The sequence below is a fragment of the Budorcas taxicolor genome, chromosome 18, assembly GCF_023091745.1.
Source record: "Budorcas taxicolor isolate Tak-1 chromosome 18, Takin1.1, whole genome shotgun sequence".
Taxonomy (NCBI): Eukaryota; Metazoa; Chordata; class Mammalia; order Artiodactyla; family Bovidae; genus Budorcas; species Budorcas taxicolor.
The window spans coordinates 37,769,214-37,788,866 of NC_068927.1; the positions used below are offsets into that span (position 1 = coordinate 37,769,214).

General features: G+C 40.0%; 2 protein-coding genes across 2 annotated transcripts in view; both read left to right on the forward strand.

Moving 5' to 3' along the window:
- TANGO6 (transport and golgi organization 6 homolog) overlaps positions 1-19,653 on the forward strand; it is a 179,988-nt gene that overhangs the window by 114,164 nt on the left and 46,171 nt on the right. The window lies entirely within an intron of this gene.
- LOC128063351 (40S ribosomal protein S24-like) lies at positions 9,878-10,292 on the forward strand. The gene has a single exon (XM_052656082.1). It carries the CDS (start codon positions 9,897-9,899, stop codon positions 10,290-10,292), a length of 396 nt encoding a protein of 131 aa, XP_052512042.1. The 5' UTR covers positions 9,878-9,896.

Sequence of the window (19,653 nt, forward strand, 5' to 3'; positions counted from 1 at the left end):
TCTTTCACTCTCATCGAGAGGCTCTTTAGTTCCTCTTCACTTTCTGCCATTAAGGTGGTATCATCTGTATATATAAGGTTATTGATATTTCTCCCAGCAGTCTTGATTCCAGCTTGTGCTTCATCTAGCCTGGAATTTCACATGATACACTCTGCATATAAATTAAATAAGCTGGGTGACAATATACAGCATCGATGTACTCCTTTCCCAATTTTGAACCAGTCCATTGTTCCACGTCCAGTTCTAACCGTTGCTTCTTGGCCTGCATACAGGTTTCTCAGGAGGCAGATAGGGTGGTCTGGTATTCCTATCTCTTTAAGAATTTTCCACAATTCGTTGTGATCCACACAGCGGCTTTAGTCTAGTCAGTGAAGCAGAAGTAGATGTTTTTCTGGAATTCTCTTGCTTTTTCTGTGATCCAGCAGATGTTGGCAATTTTATCTCTGGCTCCTCTACCTTTTCTAAATCCATTTTGTACCTCTGAAAGTCTTGGTTCCCGTACTACTGAAGGCTAGCTTGGAGGATTTTGAGCATAACCTTATAAGCATGTGGAATGAGCACAATTGTACAGTAGCTTGAACATTCTTAGGCATTGCCCTTTTTTGGGATTGGAATGAAAACCGACCTTTTCCAGTCCTGTGGCCACTACTGAGTTTTCCAAATTTGCTGGCATATTGAGTGTAACACTTTCACAGCATCATCTTTCAGGATTTGAAATAGCTCAGCTGGAATTCCATCACCTCCACTATCTTTGTTCATAGTAATGCTTCCTAAGGCCCACTTGAGTTTACATTCCAGGATGTCTGGCTCTAGGTGAGTGATCACACCATCATGATTATCTGGGTCATTAAGACCTTTTTTGTGCAGTTCTTTTGTGTATTCTTGCCATTTTTTCTTAATCTCTTCTGCTTCTGTTAGGTCCTTACCATTTCTGCCCTTTTATTGTGTACATCTTTGCATGAATTGTTCCCTTTATATCTCTAATTTTCTTGAAGAGATCTCTAGTCTTTCCCATTCTATTATTTTCCTGTATTTCTTTTCTGTGTTCACTTAAGAAGGCTTTCTTATCTGTCCTCTCTATTCTTTGGAGCTCTGCATTCAGTTGGATATGTCTTCCCCTTTCTGCTTTTAGTAGTGTGTGTGTGTTAATCCTAAACTCGTAATTTATCTTTCCCACTTCCCTTATTGTCACATTGATAACTACAAGTCTGTTTTCTATGTCTGTGAATCTCTTTCTGTTTTGTAAATAAGTTCATTTGTATCATTTTTTTTAGATTCCACACATAAGTGATATCATACCGTATTTGTCTTTTGCTTTTGGATTTCATTTATTATGATAATATCTGTCGTTCAGTCATGAAGTCAGATTCTTTTGCAACTCCATGGACTGTAGTGTGCCAGGCTCCTCTGTCCATGGGATTTCTCAGGCAAGAATACTGGAACAGGTTGCCATTTCCTTCTGAAGGGATCAAACCCACGTTTCCTGCATTGGCAGGTGGATTCTTTACCACTGAGCCACCTGGGAAGCCCATGATAATCTCTAGATCCATTCTTGTTGCTGCAAATGGTATTATTTCATTTTTATGACTGAGTACTACTCCATTGTATGTGTGTATATGTATAAAGATAACGTGTGTGTGTGTCACACATAACATGCCATATCTTCTTTATCCACTCCTCTGTTGACAGACATTTAGGTTGCTTCCATATCTTGGCTATTGTAAATAGTGCTACTGTGAACATAGAAGTACATATATCTTTTCAAATTATTTCAGGATCACATGGTAGCTCTATTTTTAGTTTTTTAAGGAACCTCCATACTGTTCTTCGTAGTGGCTACACCAGTTTACATTCCATGGGACTTTTATGTTAGGGAATTGTAGGGGTTGACAAACCCCTACCCTTGACCCTAATCTTACCTGCTGCCTGTTTTATATAGCCCATGAGCTGCTAATGGTTTTCACGTTTTTTAAATGGTTTGGGGCAGGGGGAGGTTAAAAGAGTAATAATGTTTTGTGCCATGTGAAATGCAAAGTTTAATGTCCATGGAAAGTTTTATTAAAACAGTCATGCTTATTTATATATTGTCTATGGCTATTTTTGTACTCCATTGGCAAAATTCAGTAGTTACAATGACAAAGATAAATTGGTCCTTGAAGCCAAAAGTATTTATTTACTGTCTGGCTCTTTATAGAAAAAGTCTGCTGACACTTTTCTAAGGTAACCATTATTCAAGTACATACATACGTATATATTTCTTTGGCAACCCTTCATTGCTTGCTCATCAGTGAAGTTTCTTTGGAAGTATAACTCATCTTTCAAAATCATTCTTAAGTTTTTCTTCCTGCTACATCAAGCTTTGTGTCTTACTTTAAACAGCAGAAACCTTACCCTTTATAATTAGAGCTCTTTAAATAGATTTGGATAGATATTACATTCCTTTTCTAAAATCACCAGCTGCAGTTATTAGCTCAGGAGATAGAAGATGTCATTGGCAAAGAGTCCTTGCTTTAAAGATGACACAATTACAGCTGGCCCTGCTTCTGTAAACCTGCAGATATGAAGGGCCAGCTAAGAAACCTGAGCATCCATGGATATTTATATTCTCAGGGAGTCCTGGAACAAACTTCAGTATTCCCACAGGTATTGAAGGACACTGTGTACTTGAATGTTTCACTTTTTTATTCTGCTGTTACTTTTATTTTTCCTGTCTTCATTCTTTTGTTTTCTCATCTCACACCCCTAATTCCAATTTTGTTGTTGTTGTTGTTTAGTCGCTAAGTCATGTCCAACTGTTGGTGACCCCATGGACTGTAGCCCACCAGGCTCCTCTGTCCATGGTATTCTGTCCAAGAATACTGGAGTGGGTTGCCATTTCCTTCTCCAGGGGGTCTTTCGGACCTAGGGATTGAACCCTTTTGCTTAGCAGGCAGATTCTTTCCCACTGAGCCACCAGGAAAGACCCAATTCCACTTTAGAGTAAATTAAAGCATTAATTTGGTTTCTTTCTTATGGCTATGAAACAAAGGACAATGAAACATCTCATCTTTTATTTACAAGTTTTAAAATAGATTCTTGGATTCAAAATAGATTCTTGCATTCACTTTTACTTACGGACCTGCAAGAGAGTAAGCTAGCAATCTGATTGGAATATTCCCTTTAGAAAGAAGTTGTAACTTAGTTTTCTTTTCGCTGGACCTGATGTGATAAGACTGATTTTATAGCACTTGAGGGATTTTCTGTTAAGAATTTATGCTTGAAGTTTTATTCTTAGGCCACAGGCTTCTTGATTTCTGTTTGTCAATATTATGAGGCTCACTAACTCTCGGGCATGCTTTAACGAGTTCAAACATTTAGGTGGCAAATTAAATTAATTAAGTCACTGGAATGGTTTTAATACTTTCGTCATTACAAAATCATAAAGAGAGTTTACTTCACTTAAAATATCTAGTTTTTTTTTTTCTTCTTTCATCTTTTAAAATAACTTACCATAAACCTGGGACTTTTCCTCCCTTGTGATCACATTTCTGGCTTTACTTTATTAATTCCACCCTTCAAGAAAATTCCACCATGTTTCTGAAGTTTGTTACTGTCTCAGCACAGGTTTCAGAAGAATTAATCTCTGTCTTGTCAGTAACCTGGGGTAGAGTCATTTGTTGTAGATTATCCTTGTAGGGTAATTGTGTAAACTGAACGTTTATATACTGGTTAAACCAATCTTGGAATTCAATGACCTGTTGAGATGGAATGAGTAACCTAGTTAATACACAACTACAGAAATCTTGGCATCCTCTCTTTCAAGCTGTCTTTCTTTCTATATTACCTTAGTTCATTCGGTTGCCAGAAATCCAGTGGTACAAAGCATTTCCTGTCCATTGTTTTACATTGTCCAAAAGATATTTATCTATGGTTCTTACTTGCACGTTGCTCTTATTTGAAGACATGGGAAGAGTCAGAATGTAAAGTACAGTCTTTCCCTCTCCTTTTAGTGCCCACCATTCCCCTTTTTCTTCTCCCCTCTCACTTAAAACTTTCTTCTTGACCATCACTAGAAAGTCATTAAATTTCAGAAATCACTTCAAATCATTCTTGTTTTTCCCAGCTTGTTGAAAGAAGGTGGCAGGTATATTAATATTTACTAAGGTGTGAATGATAGCCTCCTACCTATGGTGCTGCCTTCTTGGAATGGTTTGCATTTTGAATAAGGAAGTGTTTTAGGCTAAAGAAACATAGTTCTAATGATTAAACAGATTCTGACGCAATACAGTTTGCAAATAGAGATATTTGGAGACAAGATGGTCTCTGTATCTCTTTAAAGCACACTTGGTAAGTCAGTTGCACCAACAATAGTTCTACTAATGAGTTTGTTTGTTTATTTGTTTTAATACTTGTCCCACAGAAATCTTCCCTTGGTTACATCTAAGCCTGTCAAAATCTGTCTCTCTACAACTTCTATCCAGATCATCCAGTCCTGTGTAGTCTGTGTGATGAGGTGCAATGAAACTAGCCCCTCAGATTTTTGCTGATCTATTCCTAGCTCAGGGTCACCTTTTGGTTACATAACATTAAAAAGGATAACAATATGAATAGAAAAAACAAAAAACAGCAAATCAACAATTAGCCTGAGGGAGAAAAGGGGTCCTGACATGTAGACACCAGTAAGGGAGAATCTATCCAGGGACTACCCAGCATTCTTGCCCAGTGACTCCTGCGACCTGCCTCCCTGGCAAGCCCCATCAAGACCAGAAGATGGCTTTGGCTCCAGTCCTCTAATGCCCTAATATGTGCATCAAGCATAGGGCTTTAGGAGCTTTCACAAGGCCATTTACCAGTCATCTCCTACTGTTAGGAAACCGGAAGTGTTACCACTTTGAAGATAGTAAAGAAGAGGGGAATTTTTTTGTTCTCCTCTTCAGGCTAGAATTAGGAAATTATTCCCATTATGCCCCGTTGCTTATGCCCTTTTATAAGACATAAATCCCTGGCTTCTCTTCCACTCATGCTTTATGAGGTTAAACAAGAATGAACATTGGTGATGACCGTGAAATGTCAGAGGTGTCAAGGAATCAGCGGGCCACACTGATATCCTTTGTTTTAGAGCGGAAGTTCCTGCTGTTGTTAATGAGCCAAGTAAATGTCCTGATGGCAGTAGAAACAGCCCTCTGCCCAGGAGACTAGAGAATGTATCTGTCTTTCTGTAGCTGTGTGAACAGGGATCAGCCTGTTAAAATTCTTTCTTTCTTTAGTACAGAGTTAAGAACACTTTTTTTCTACCACCGTCAAATTGTTATGCACTTATAGACACACAGGTGTTTTGCAGATAAAGAGGCTTACAAATGCATACACCATTTTTTTTTCTCACTGTACTGTAGCTGCACATTTTATCATAACTAAAATCTCTTCTGTGTTTGTAAAGGGCTGTGTGGAGAAGGGAAACTAAAATCAGAAAAGAAGTGATTTCCCCAGAGCTGTAGGGAAAATTCATGGCTGAAAAGTAATTGTTGTTAATAGATCAGAATTTACCTATGAATTTTTTTAATGATGAATTTCATAAAAAATTAATTGCATTTAAATTATTTAATTCTCTAAACGGCTTTAGGATCTGCTATGCCATCTAATTTCCTTCTGACCTTGATTGAAATTATTGTCTCTGTTGACTCTGGTCCACATGTGGCAATAATTTGTAATCATGAAATGTTAAAAGAAACCAGTAATAATTCTACTGTATTTGTTTCAGTAGTGAAATAGAATTCTAGGCCCTGAAATGCAGGAAAAATTAATAGATGTTACAAAGGACATAAAAGTGTCCATGAAGAGAGTCAGATCTGTATTTTGTGTCCTATTTCCTCACTGACTGAGTCAGCAGGAATATTTCTGTGAGTGCATGTGGCTCTCCACCATGTACTTACCCCAAAGATCTAGTCACTTTAGTTCCCAAATAAATGGGAGAAGAGGTAGTTTTTCTGGATCCCTTTTTCCAGTAACAGATTTAGTGAAGTCAAGTGTATATTGTGACATTTGACCTCTTTATGCCTTTATTCTTATTTTCTCCCCAGACTATCTAATATCAAATCTAAAAGTACTGTCTTGGAAAAGGAAGAGACTACTTGAACTGGTAAGATTACAAAGCGGATTCAAACAATGTAATTGAGATCCTGGAACCTGGAAAGATAAGATTCAAAGATATGCACACAAAGACCCCAGTTCTCCATCTCCACTTGAGTCTCGTCCCTAAGAGGAAATGAAATAAAAAGAAGCGATTGGGACAGACTTAATAAAAAAGGCTGGAGCACAAAAGCTTTAAAACACTGGCAGGAGGTCTCAACTGTCCCTGGGTTAATGTTTGTCAAATGTGGTTTGGCATACCCAAAGATGGAGTATTGGTCCAAATGGCTGTAACAACATGTAAGAACCTCTGAGTGTGTCTCTTCAATATTTTCCTTGCCTCTTTTAAGAGACTTTTATATTATACTAAAATTTTTAAGAATTGATGCAGTGAAAATTAAAAGGTTTTAAAAATGTTACCCAGTAAACTGCCAGCTATGAGACAGTAAATACTGAAACTGTATTGGCACCGTCTTTTACTGGCGAATAAGGAAGCACAGAGCTAGCAGAAGCAATGCCAGTAGTAAAGCAGCGGGAAAGCCCTGGGTTCTGCTTGACTGGCTGTCAAGGGCAGGACCTGGCCCCTGTAGTGGGCATACCATCAGAGAATCCAGATCTCCCGCTTCATGTTTGGAGGGAGCCACTATTGTGAATTGTCTGTGAGATTTGCCTCAAGCCTTTGATCTCTGAGCTTTTGGAAGGCAGAGTTATGTTTCATTATCAGATTCTGCTTATGTACATATACCTCTTCTCTTCTAATATGTAAAGATTTTTCTGTTATATATTTTTCCAGCTTCAACATAAACTAGATTCTGCAGCCCTGCTTTTTTACCCCTCTTATTCAAAAACTTACTTTAAAAAAAAGCTTTATTGAGATATACTTCATCCTTACAATTCAACAGTTTACAGTGCACAAATCAAAATTTTTTGTATGTTCACAAGGGTGTACAACCATCACCACCACAATCAATTTTGGAACATTTCACTACCCCTAGAAAAACCTATAGCCATTACCAGTCACGTAGTCACTAACCTACTCTCTCTCTTTGAGGATTTTCTTACTGTGGATATTTCCTATAAATGAAGTCATACAACATGTGCCTTTTTTTGAACTGGCTCTTTTTTTTTTGGCTTTTTATTTCTTATTTTATTATTTGAGTATAATGTTGTGTTAGTTTCTGCTGTACAACAAAGTGAATCAGCTATGTGCATGTGAATCCGACTTATTTATGTCTTTTTAATTGTGTTGTCAGAGTTCTTTATATCTTTCCCTGGTGGCTCAGATGGTAAAGACTCTGGCTGCAGTGCAGGAGACCTGGATTTGATCCCTGGGTCAAGAACATCCCCTAGAAGAGGGCATGGCAACCCACTCCAGTATTCTTGCCTGGGAAATCCCATGGACAGAGAGGAGTCTGGCAGGCTATGGTCCGTGAGGTCGCAGAGTTGGACATGACCGAAACACACACACACACACCCATCACACACACACACACACACACACCCACACCCACACACACACACACACACACACACCCATCCTACATTGAGAGTGAAGGAGGTATTAGCGCTTCTGAGCTGATAAGGCCCCACCATACAGTGATTGTGTTAATGACCTGATTCATCTGTGACTATCATAGAAAGACTTTCTCTTGCTAAAGAATGTAAAAGTTTTCAATCGTTCCATGCATCTTAATATTTTATTTACTACCTTTATTATGTAGAGAAATCCCTTACTATTTGAATCATTGTTCATTTGAGGGGAAAAAAAGTTGATTCCTAAAAGAGTATCATATCCTTTGTCTGACTGTGACTTTACAACCAGTTAACAGAGTAAGAGTACACTGAAGGCATTGCAGTTCAGTTCAGTTCAGTCGCTTAGTCGTGTCCGACTCTTTGTGACCCCATGAACCTCAGCGCCACCAGGCCTCCCTGTCCATCACCAACTCCCGGAGTTTACCCAGACTCATGTCCATTGAGTCAGTGATGCCATCTAACCATCTCATCCTCTGTCATCCCCTTCTCCTGCCCTCAATCTTTCCCAGCATCGGGGTCTTTTCAAATGAGTCAGCTCTTCGTATCAGGTGGCCAAAATATTGGAGTTTCAGTTTCAATATCAGTCCTTCCAGTGAACACTCAGGACTGATCTGATCTCCTTTAGGATGGACTGGTTGGATCTCCTTGCAGTCCAAGGGACTCTCAAGAGTCTTCTCCAACACCACAGTTCAAAAGTATCCATTCTTCGGCGCTCAGCTTTCTTTATAGTCCAACTCTAACATCCATACATGACTACTGGAAAAACTATAGCCTTGACTAGACAGACTTTGTTGGCAAAGTAATGTCTCTGCTTTTGAATATGCTGTCTAGGTTGGTCATAACTTTTCTTCCAAGGAGTAAGCATCTTTTAATTTCATGGCTGCAATCACCATCTGCAGTGATTTTGGAGCCCAGAAAAATAAAGTCAGCCATTGTTTCCACTGTTTCCCCATCTATTTGCCATGAAGTGATGGGACGGGATGCCATGATGTTAGTTTTCTGAATGTTGAGCTTCTTTAAGCCAACTTTTTCACTCTCCTCTTTCACTGTCCTCAAGAGGCTTTTTAGTTCCTCTTCACTTTCTGCCTTAAGGGTGGTGTTATCTGCATATCTGAGGTTATTGATATTTCTCCTGGCAATCTTGATTCCAGCTTGTGCTTCCTCCAGCCCAGCGTTTCTCATGATGTACTCTGCCTATAAGTTATTGCAATGCAAACCTCACTCTCCATCATAGAACAAAAGCTTTTGTTCTTTGTGAACACACACATACAATCAGATTCTCGAAACTCAGTTTGCAGTTAAACCATTCCTTTCCTCAAAACAGCATTATCAGTCTTTTCAACAAATGGTACTGGAGCAGCTGGATGTGTATATGCAAAATTTCCTTCACCCTTAAATCTCTTCCCTGGTGACTCAGCTGGTAAAGAATTCGCCTGCAATGTGGGAGACCTGGGTTCCATCCCTGGATTGGGAAGATCCCTTGGAGAAAAGAACAGCTACCCACTCCAATATTCTGGCCTGGAGAATTCCGTGGGGTGTATAGTCCATGGTGTCGCAAAGAGTCAGACACAACTGAGCAACTTTCACTTTCACTAAATCTCTTGTGCCCTGCAGAGTCCCTTGTGTTTAGTAGTACACATTAAGTGTTTTCATTGAATTGGGTAGTTGGAAGGGCTGAAGTATGGAGATTAAATTTTGATATAATTCAGGGATCTGTGAATTCTTTAAAAGAATTGTTTAAATGCTGTGTTTTCATTTTAATGATAATTCTGAATCACCTGGATACACATTATAATCAAGTTGCACTACGTAATTTCAGTACCCATGTTTGTGTTTGACAAACATTGATCTAAAACATTACTCAGAATGTATGTAAACTTCTGATTACAGAGGAGTGCTGGCTGTACGTGATCATTCATTCTTTGGAAAATATCATTGCTTTTACCTAGCAGCACCTTCACTAGCAGGATATGGTATTTCTTAGTTACTTCCTGTTGGTAGATAGAAGAGAGTAGCTGGAATGATTTTATTTGTACTCACTTCTATGTCTCAAAAAACAAAAAAATGGGGAGGGAGAGAGAGAGAGACAGAGAGGCAAGAAGGAAGGAATAGAGGCCCTCTAGACCTTCCCAGGTGGCGCAGTGGTAAAGAATCTACCTTCCAGTGTAGGAGACTTGGGAGATACAGGCTTGATCCCTGGTTTAAGAAGATCCCTTGGGCTCTTTTCCTCCCTGGCTGCTTGAAGATCAGCCGCCATCATGAACGACACAGTAACTATCCAGACTAGGAAGTTCATGACCAACCGACTGCTTCAGCGGAAACAAATGGTCATCGATGTTCTTCACCCTGGAAAGGCAACAGTACCTAAAGCAGAAATTCGGGAAAAACTGGCCAAAATGTACAAGACCACACCAGATGTCATCTTTGTATTTGGATTCAGAACTCATTTTGGTGGTGGCAAGACAACTGGCTTCGGCATGATTTACGATTCCTTGGATTACGTGAAGAAGAATGAGCCCAAACATAGGCTTGCAAGACATGGCCTGTATGAGAAGAAAAAGACCTCAAGAAAACAGCGAAAGGAACGCAAGAACAGAATGAAGAAAGTCAGTGGGACTGCAAAGGCCAACGTTGATGCTGGCAAAAAGGAGTAAAGATTCTGCAGTGACGGTATCTGTGGTGATTGTGCAGATTTTTCATGAAAGAGAAAATAAACTAAGACCTTTCACAAAAAAAAAAAAAAGATCCCTTGAAGTAGGAAATGGTATTCAGTATTCTGAATGGCTTCAGTATTCTTGGCTGGAAAATCCCATGGACAGAGGAGCCTGACAGGCTACAGTCCATGGGGTCACAAAGAGTCAGACACGACTGAGCACAGACATCAATGATAAGAGTTTTGAAAGGATGTTGTAAAGATTTGACCAAGGATGGGATCTTCTTTCTGACTTAATTCTTCTCGATATCACTTTTATGACATGTTTCAGTGAACTGGGAGAGTAGGTGAGCCCTTGAAATCAGCAGATCCCCCAGCTACAGAAGTTCACTCTGTCAGTTCAGATCCGATGGTGCGCTTTCACTGTGTAAGTGTCTCTTGTTGCACATGGTCATCTCAGATCCTTTATGAGAGAAGGGAGGATCTGATAGGCATACATGAATCCATCAATCTAGACTTTAAAGTACCATAGCAAAACTTGATTTAAAAAAAAAAACAACTTCTGAATCCTAATTTGTTGAAGGAGTCTTTTCATATAGATGATAATTGATACACACAAGTCAAAGACAGGTGAGAATTCTTTCAACTCTCTCTTTTCACTATGCACTTGATTTTTCACCTTCCAAAGAAACTCGTTTTTTAATCGTTTGTTCAAACAAATCTAGATCCTTCATTTACTCCCATGAACACACAGCTGTTTGTTTTAAATAAGGCTGATTATTGCTGACTTCCTGAGAAGAATACAGCGATGCAAATAGCCAGGTGTTATAATTGTCATTGCACAAAGTAAAATCCATTAGAGCTGAACTAGGATAAACTTAACTAAAATCAACTTGAGAAAGTTTCTAAAAGTTGGTCTTGAGTTTGCTGCTGCTGCTGCTACTGCTAACTCACTTTAGTCGTGTCCGACTCTGTGCAACCCCATAGACGGAAGCTCCCCTGTCCCTGGCATTCTCCAGGCAAGAACACTGGAGTGGGTTGCCATTTCCTTCTCCAATGCAGGAAAGTGAAAAGTGAAAGGGAAGACGCTCAGTCATGTCTGACGCTTCGCAACCCTGTGGACTGCAGCCTACCAGGCTCCTCTGTCCATGGGATTTTCCAGGCAAGAGTACTGGAGTGGGTTGCCATTGCCTTCTAGAGTTACACTATTACAGTCATTGATCATATTTCGAACTATACATTTGATCAACTGCTTCAAGTCTAGTCATCATTTCCGTTGAGGGCTCAGTCATATACTTGGTGATACAAGAAATAATAATTTGTGAAACAGGCAAAATACAAATGGTATAGTTAATAACATTAGTGGAATTAAAAGTAAATATTTTAGCTATGAGCCTCCCACACCAGTTTTTTTTTTAAAGATTGTCAAGACTAGGGAATGGGTCACTTAGAGCAGAAATCTGATTTTTCATGTGGTTAAAATGTGTTACATTAAAGGATTTATCAGATACAAAAATACAGCATTCAGTTTGAATTATAGCACACATATCTCCCTGAGATGCTGTAAGGTGTCAAGGGTCTTGCAGTTGTGTAGCACTGCCTTTCTCATCATAGAGATCTCAGAATTCAATAGGCTAATAGCCCGGTTACTATCATTTAAAGCTATGGAAGTTGTCAAGGCTTAGATATGGTCAACTATATCCTCCAACCCCACTGAAGGCACACACACACACACACAAGCTGCTAAATGGTCATACCAGTAGATACAGATCTTTGACCCATTGGGATCATACCAGTGGTAGATTGGTTGGGGTTACCTGTAATTTGTTAACATGTATGACCTTAAATTCATGGGAATCCCAGGCTACACCTTTGTATCATCCCTGTAGATGTCAAGGCCACAAATCCACTGAGTTCCATACCAATCACTCTCTCTAAGGGTAATAACAGGCATAGTTCATAAAGCACCCAGCCTTGTCTCATAATTACCAGGTTGATCATTTTTAGTATGATCTAACCATTCCCAACATAGAGGAGCCTTTAAACTTAAATGACCATAGCCTGGTATTAACCATGTAGATCCTCCCCATAATTGTAGGAGTTTTCCTTTTAATAAATGAGAAGTTAATTTTTTATTGATACTTCGCTGATCACTCCGATTGAGTTTAAATGACCCTAAGAGAAAACTTAAATCTATGGCCAGCCTTAGAGCAGGTATTTTTAACTGGCCAGGTTAGAGGATCCCATCTAGAATTATTATGAATAGATAGAACAGGAACTGAACACTCATCTAAAATTTCCTAGGGGATATCCAATCAAAGCCCTAAAGAACAGAAATCCACCAAGGTAACCCAGAAGTAATAGGCACAGGTAATTGGCCACAATCCAACAATTGGATTGAGTTTTAAAGTTTACTGTGTTCATTTCCCTGAAGCTGTTGCTAAATGCCTAAGGAAAAGATGGTGGTCTCTCCAACTTCAGTTCCATGGGTATATCTTAGTCTAAATATTGTAGTCTATGGCGAATACTTTCTGAAAATGGGGATTAGGCAGTTCAGAAATCAATACCTTTTTTTGTAAAAGCCATACAGTATGCATACTTTGAAGGAGATAGCAGGATGGTAACAAACACTTGCCCTTGTCAGGTGGCAAGTATATGCCACCTTTTCTAACAAAAGGTGAATCTTAGAACCTTGTGGTTCAGGTAAGTTCAAACTGAAGAAATACAAACATCTCGTCTGTATAAAGAAGAGCAGGAAAAGAAGCCAAAAATATATATAAACCAACACCCTCCCAGATGGGATAATTGAGATTTTGTTGCTTAATCAGAAACTAGGGAATAGCAGTGAATGTCCCAGAGCCTGAGGTTCTAGTTTATAATGAAATGGGTGGTTAGTCAGTAGTTGTGAAATACACTCAGCATGTAACTCCTTTACGTGAGCTTCTACTGTAAATCGTTACTTACTTTTCTTTATTTAATAAGTTGGCAGATATATAAAGATGACTCTGGTAAAGCTGTATATATTGGGTTGGCCAAAAGGTTTAATCAAATTTATGGAATTGTGGACACAGTGGAGGAACGAAAGCGTGGGAGGAATTGGGAGAGTAGCATTGACATATATACACTATCATGTTGAAAGAGCTTCTGTACAACACAGTGGGGTGCAGCCTGGCTCTCTGTGATCTAGAGGGATGGGACGAGGGGGAGAGGAGGGATGCTCAAGAAGGAGGGCATAAATATATATTATGACTAATTCACATTGTTGTATGGCAGAAACCAACACAATGCAGTAAAGCAACTTTCAAAAAAAAGATGTTGTAGAAAAAAGCCCAAATGAACCTTTTGGTCAACCTAGAATATATATACATTGATATTTTGAGTCATGCTGTATACTAGGCTATTGTCCCAATTAAAATCGTAATTAGAAGAAAGAAAATTATCGGGCTTATTTTTTTCTTTTATATGTTATAAAATTGACTTCTGAATCCTTTTAAAAACACCCACTGTCTTAAGTTTCTTTGTTTGGCAAATCTAACTTTTTTGACTTTGTGTTCATAGACATAGAACTGATATAGAAGACCTCTTCACTATTATATTTTCATATGTCAAATCAGAATATTTTTGGCTACAGGTAGCAAATTCTCAACTGGCTTAAACAATAAGGAATAAATCATTACACATGACAAAAAGCCCTGAAATGGTTAATTGTTTGCCTCCATTACATCATTCAGGACCCCAAATCTCTTCATCTTTATATTCTGCCAACCTCATCTCCTAGTCCCTGATAGTTTCCATTGGCTGCAGCAACTCTGAGGTGTTACGTTCTTAAAATCATTTGTTGTTGTTTAATCGCTAAGTCATGTCTGACTCTGCAACCCCATGGACTATAGCCCGCCAGGCTACACATCAGCTAAGTTCAATTGAGTCGCTCAGTCGTGTCCGACTCTCTGCGACCCCATGAATCGCAGCACGCCAGGCCTCCCTGTCCATCACCGTCTCCCGGAGTTCACTCAGACTCACGTCCATCGAGTCCGTGATGCCATCCAGCCATCTCATCCTCGGTCATCCCCTTCTCCTGCCCCCAATCCCCCCCAGCATCAGAGTCTTTTCCAATGAGTCAACTCTTCACATGAGGTGGCCAAAGTACTGGAGTTTCAGCTTTAGCATCATTCCTTCCAAAGAAATCCCAGGGTTGATCTCCTTCAGAATGGACCGGTTGGATCTCCTTGCAGTCCAAGGGACTCTCAAGAGTCTTCTCCAACACCACAGTTCAAAAGCATCAATTCTTCGGCGCTCAGCCTTCTTCACAGTCCAACTCTCACATCCATACATGACCACTGGAAAAACCATAGCCTTGACTAGACGGACCTTAGTCGGCAAAGTACTGTCTCTGCTTTTGAATATACTGTCTAGGTTGGTCATAACTTTTCTTCCAAGGAGTAAGTGTCTTTTAATTTCATGGCTGCAGTCACCATCTGCAGTGGTTTTGGAGCCCAAAAAATTAAAGTCTGACACTGTTTCCACTGTTTCCCCATCTATTTCCCATGAAGTGATGGAACCGGATGCCATGATCTTCGTTTTCTGAATGTTGAGCTTTAAGCCAACTTTTTCGCTCTCTTTCACTTTCATCAAGAGACTTTTTAGCTCCTCTTCACTTTCTGCCATAAGGGTGGTGTCATCTGCATATCTGAGGTTATTGATACTTCTCCCGGCAATCTTGATTCCAGCTTGTGTTTCTTCCAGTCCAGCGTTTCTCATGATGTACTCCGCATATAAGTTAAATAAGCAGGGTGACAATATACAGCCTTGACGTACTCCTTTTCCTATTTGGAACCAGTCTGTTGTTCCATGTCCAGTTCTAACTGTTGCTTACTGACCTGCATACAGATTTCTCAAGAGGCAGGTTAGGTGGTCTGGTATTCCCATCTCTTTCAGAATTTTCCACAGTTTATAGTGATCCACACAATCAAAGGCTTTGGCATAGTCAATAAAGCAGAAGTAGATGTTTTTCCGGAACTCTCTTGCTTTTTCCATGATCCAGCAGATGTTGGCAATTTGATCTCTGGTTCCTCTGCCTTTTCTGAAACCAGCTTGAACATCAGGGAGTTCACGGTTCACGTACTGCTGAAGCCTGGCTTGGAGAATTTTGAGCATTATTCTACTAGCATGTGAGATGAGTGCAATTGTGCGGTAGTTTGAGCATTCTTTTACATTGCCTTTCTTTGGGATTGGAATGAAAACTGACCTTTTCCAGTCCTGTGGCCACTGCTGAGTTTTCCAAATTTGCTGGCATATTGAGTGCAGCACTTTCACAGCATCATCTTTCAGGATTTGAAACAGCTCCACTGGAATTCCATCACCTCCACTAGCTTTGTTTGTAGTGATGCTTTCAAGGCCCACTTGACTTCACATTCCAAGATGTCTGGCCCTAGATTAGTGATCACATCATCATGATTATCTGGGTTGTGAAGATCTTTTTTGTACAGTTCTTCCGTGTATTCTTGCCACCTCTTTTTAATATCTTCTGCTTCTGTTAGGTCCAGACCATGTCTGTCCTTTATCGAGCCCATCTTTGCATGAAATGTTCCCTTGGTATCTCTAATTTTCTTGAAGAGATCTCTAGTCTTTCCCATTTGTTGTTTTCCTCTATTTCTTTGCATTGATCGCTGAAGAAGGCTTTCTTATCTCTTCTTGCTATTCTTTGGAACTCTGCATTCAGATGCTTATATCTTTCCTTTTCTCCTTTGCTTTTCGCCTCTCTTCTTTTCACAGCTATTTTTAAGGCATCCCCAGACAGCCATTTTGCTTTTTTGCATTTCTTTTCCATGGGGATGGTCTTGATCCCTGTCTCCTGTACAATGTCACGAACCTCATTCCATAGTTCATCAGGCACTCTATCTATCAGATCTAGGCCCTTAAATCTATTTCTCACTTCCACTGTATAATCATAAGGGATTTGATTTAGGTCATACCTGAATGGTCTAGCGGTTTTCCCTACTTTCTTCAATTTGAGTGTGAATTTGGTAATAAGGAGTTCATGATCTGAGCCACAGTCAGCTCCTGGTCTTGTTTTTGTTGACTGTATAGAGCTTCTCCATCTTTGGCTGCAGAGAATATAATCAATCTGATTTCGGTGTTGACCATCTGGTGATGTCCATGTGTAGAGTCTTCTCTTGTGTTGTTGGAAGAGGGTATTTGCTATGACCAGTGCATTTTCTTGGCAAAACTCTATTAGTCTTTGCCCTGCTTCATTCTGCATTCCAAGGCCAAATTTGCCTGTTACTCCAGGTGTTTCTTGACTTCCTACTTTAGCATTCCAGTCCCCTATAATGAAAAGGACATCTTTTTTGGGTGTTAGTTCTAAAAGGTCTTGTAGGTCTTCATAAAACCGTTCAACTTCAGTTTCTTCAGCGTTACTGGTTGGGGCATAGACTTGGATAACTGTGATACTGAATGGTTTGCACGAACAGAGATCATTCTGTCATTTTTGAGATTGCATCCAAGTACTGCATTTCGGACTCTTTTGTTGACCATGGTGGCTACTCCATTTCTTCTGAGGGATTCCTGCCTGCAGTAGTAGATATAATGGTCATCTGAGTTAATTTCACCCATTCCAGTCCATTTTAGTTCACTGATTCCTAGAATGTTGACATTCACCCTTGCCATCTCTTGTTTGACCACTTCCAATTTGCCTTGATTCATGGACCTGACATTCCAGGTTCCTATGCAACATTGCTCTTTACAGCATCGGATCTTGCTTCTATCACCAGTCCCATCCACAGCTGGGTATTGTTTTTGCTTTGGCTCCATCCCTTCATTCTTTCTGGAGTTATTTCTCCACTGATCTCCAGTAGCATATTGAGCACCTAATGATCTGGGGAGTTCCTCTTTCGGTATCCCATCATTTTGGCTTTTCATACTGTTCATGGGGTTCTCAAGGCAAGAATACTGAGGTGGCTTGCCATTCCCTTCTCCACTGGACCACATTCTGTCAGACCTCTCCACCATGACCCGCCCGTCTTGGGTTGCCCTGCAGGCATGGTTTGGTTTCATTGAGTTAGACAAGGCTGTGGTGCTAGTGTGATTAGATTGACTAGTTTTCTGTGAGTATGGTTTCAGTGTGTCTGCCCTCGCAAAGTATTTTCTTAGGGTCTTCCATCAGATTTTCCTTCACATCTCTCTGTTCACATTGGATCACATACTGGGAGCAGTTAAGACAAGAGGATATGTCCACCATGATTCATTTAGAGCAATAAAGACCTTAGCCTGAATCAGGTAAGTGGTGGCTGGACAGGGAGAAGATGCCTATTTGAACAAAATTAGAGTGGTTTTACAAGGAAGAATGGGAAAATGCCAGTGAGACGTGCATGAGAAAATTTGACACATAGAGATCCCTTAAGCTAAAATTAAGAACCCTTTTTGTAGGATCTTTGAATTCTGTGCTGGTGTCACATGTAGCCCCGGAAGCTGTATTCTCTGTTCACATGCATTCATTTTGTTCTGCATAGAAACCTGGTCAGGACTAACTGGCGACTGGGATCCAGTACAATCTTAAGAAACCAACCACACAGCACAATAGGAGCAAGGGAGAGCGAAGTCCGTCAGAGGTTAACACAGCCTTCAGGAAATGGGGGCAGAGCTGTAAATCCCCAAAGAAGACCAGGTCTGAGTAAGGTGTGACACGTCCTGGCTGTGTATATGAGGTCTAAGGGAGGTCAGGTTGCGGCAAGCATGACGGTGCAGCACTTGGAGAAATGCAGAGTGGGTGCATGGAGTGTTCCAGCTCGCCCAGCCCAGTACCTGGAAAACGAGGCAGCAGGTGGGCCTGGAGCCAGCTGACTGGATTCAGTGTGGGCTCTCAAGATTCCGGGTCTCCACTAGCTCCTCTGGGTTCTTAGGTACGCTTGGGAGTGGGGTTGGTGGAGCATGCAGTTAAATGGATGCTCATTTGGAAAGTTGTAATGAAGCTCAGGCAAGGCAGGAATTTATATAAACAGAATGTTAAATTTTGATTTTGTTAATGTAATGGTACACCCTTGACTTTTATGGTGAGACAGTGTAGGAAGCAGCCATATGATTTCTACATTGAATATAAAACTTCTGTTGTCCGTTCTGTTCTTCAGTTTCCCCCAGGTCTTCTCGTGACTTTTTCCTTCAGCTCTTCTCCTCTGGTACCTTTTCCCTAAGCCCTCACCCCTGACTCTTAACTGCTCCCCCTTCCTTATTTTTCTTCATAGTTCTTATTGCTGCTGGAAAGTTTACTTACTCTTTATTGTCTTTCTCCTCCAGTAGAAGTAGGCTTCATAAAGATGGGAACTTTGCTTTCTTGTTCATGCTATATATTATCTCCAGTGCTGAGATCATACTTGGAACGTTTTAGGCACTCAATTAAGATTTGCTGAATGAATGAGTGAGATACCTCTTGGTATTCTTCCTAAAGAAGGAAATAGATGTACCTTCTTTTATTGACTAATGGGAACTATGTTTTCTGTTTCCTTTTTTGCCTTAGCTATTAGAATTGCTAAACTAAATTTGGGGTTCATTTGCAATAACCATTCTTAGCATGGAATATTGGTACTTCCTCACTATAGAGCTTTTAAAAAATATTCATTTCAGTTTCAGTATTATTTATTGAAAGTTGCCTCACATCTCATAGGGAAGTAAATGAGGCTTGAAGAATAATAAATGAACTGCTTGACTGACTGAAGGGTGACAGGGAGAAGTAAAAAATGAACACCAAGCTTTTGAGTCTGGATGAATAAGAATACTGGAGTTGTTGTTAATGGAAATTGGAACCAGATCAATACATTACTCATAAAAGTATCTTTCTCTGTCACCATTTTGGGGACATCTCACTCCAGTGTTGTTGCTTGGTCAGTATTTTTCCTTTTCCTCACTATGCTTTGAGTACCATGAGAGGAGGGACTCTACCTGACAAATAGTACCTTTTCTTACCACTTATTTTTCAATCCATTTTTAAATTGAAATATAACTAATTTATAGCACTGTGTTAGTTTTCCACTTATTATTTTTTTAATTGAGGTATATAGTTGCTTTACAGTTTACCTCTTATTTTTAACTTTAAATCCCTACATTAATAAATAATAACTGGTTTGTCATCTGCTCTTACCTTTTTAACCTGCAATTTCCCCTCCTTATGGATTCCAGACTTCTGTCATTTCTCAGTCGGTGACTTCCTTCCAACAGAGACCTTCATTCCTTTAACCACAGCAGCCTCCCACTCCAGGGCTCATGAATAGATGCTTTTTCTTCTCTTCCTGCTCTCCTGAAACTCATTCCCCTGATGGCTAAGCCAAAGGTGACTCATCACCTCATAGACTTCCAACTGGAAGGGGCCAGGG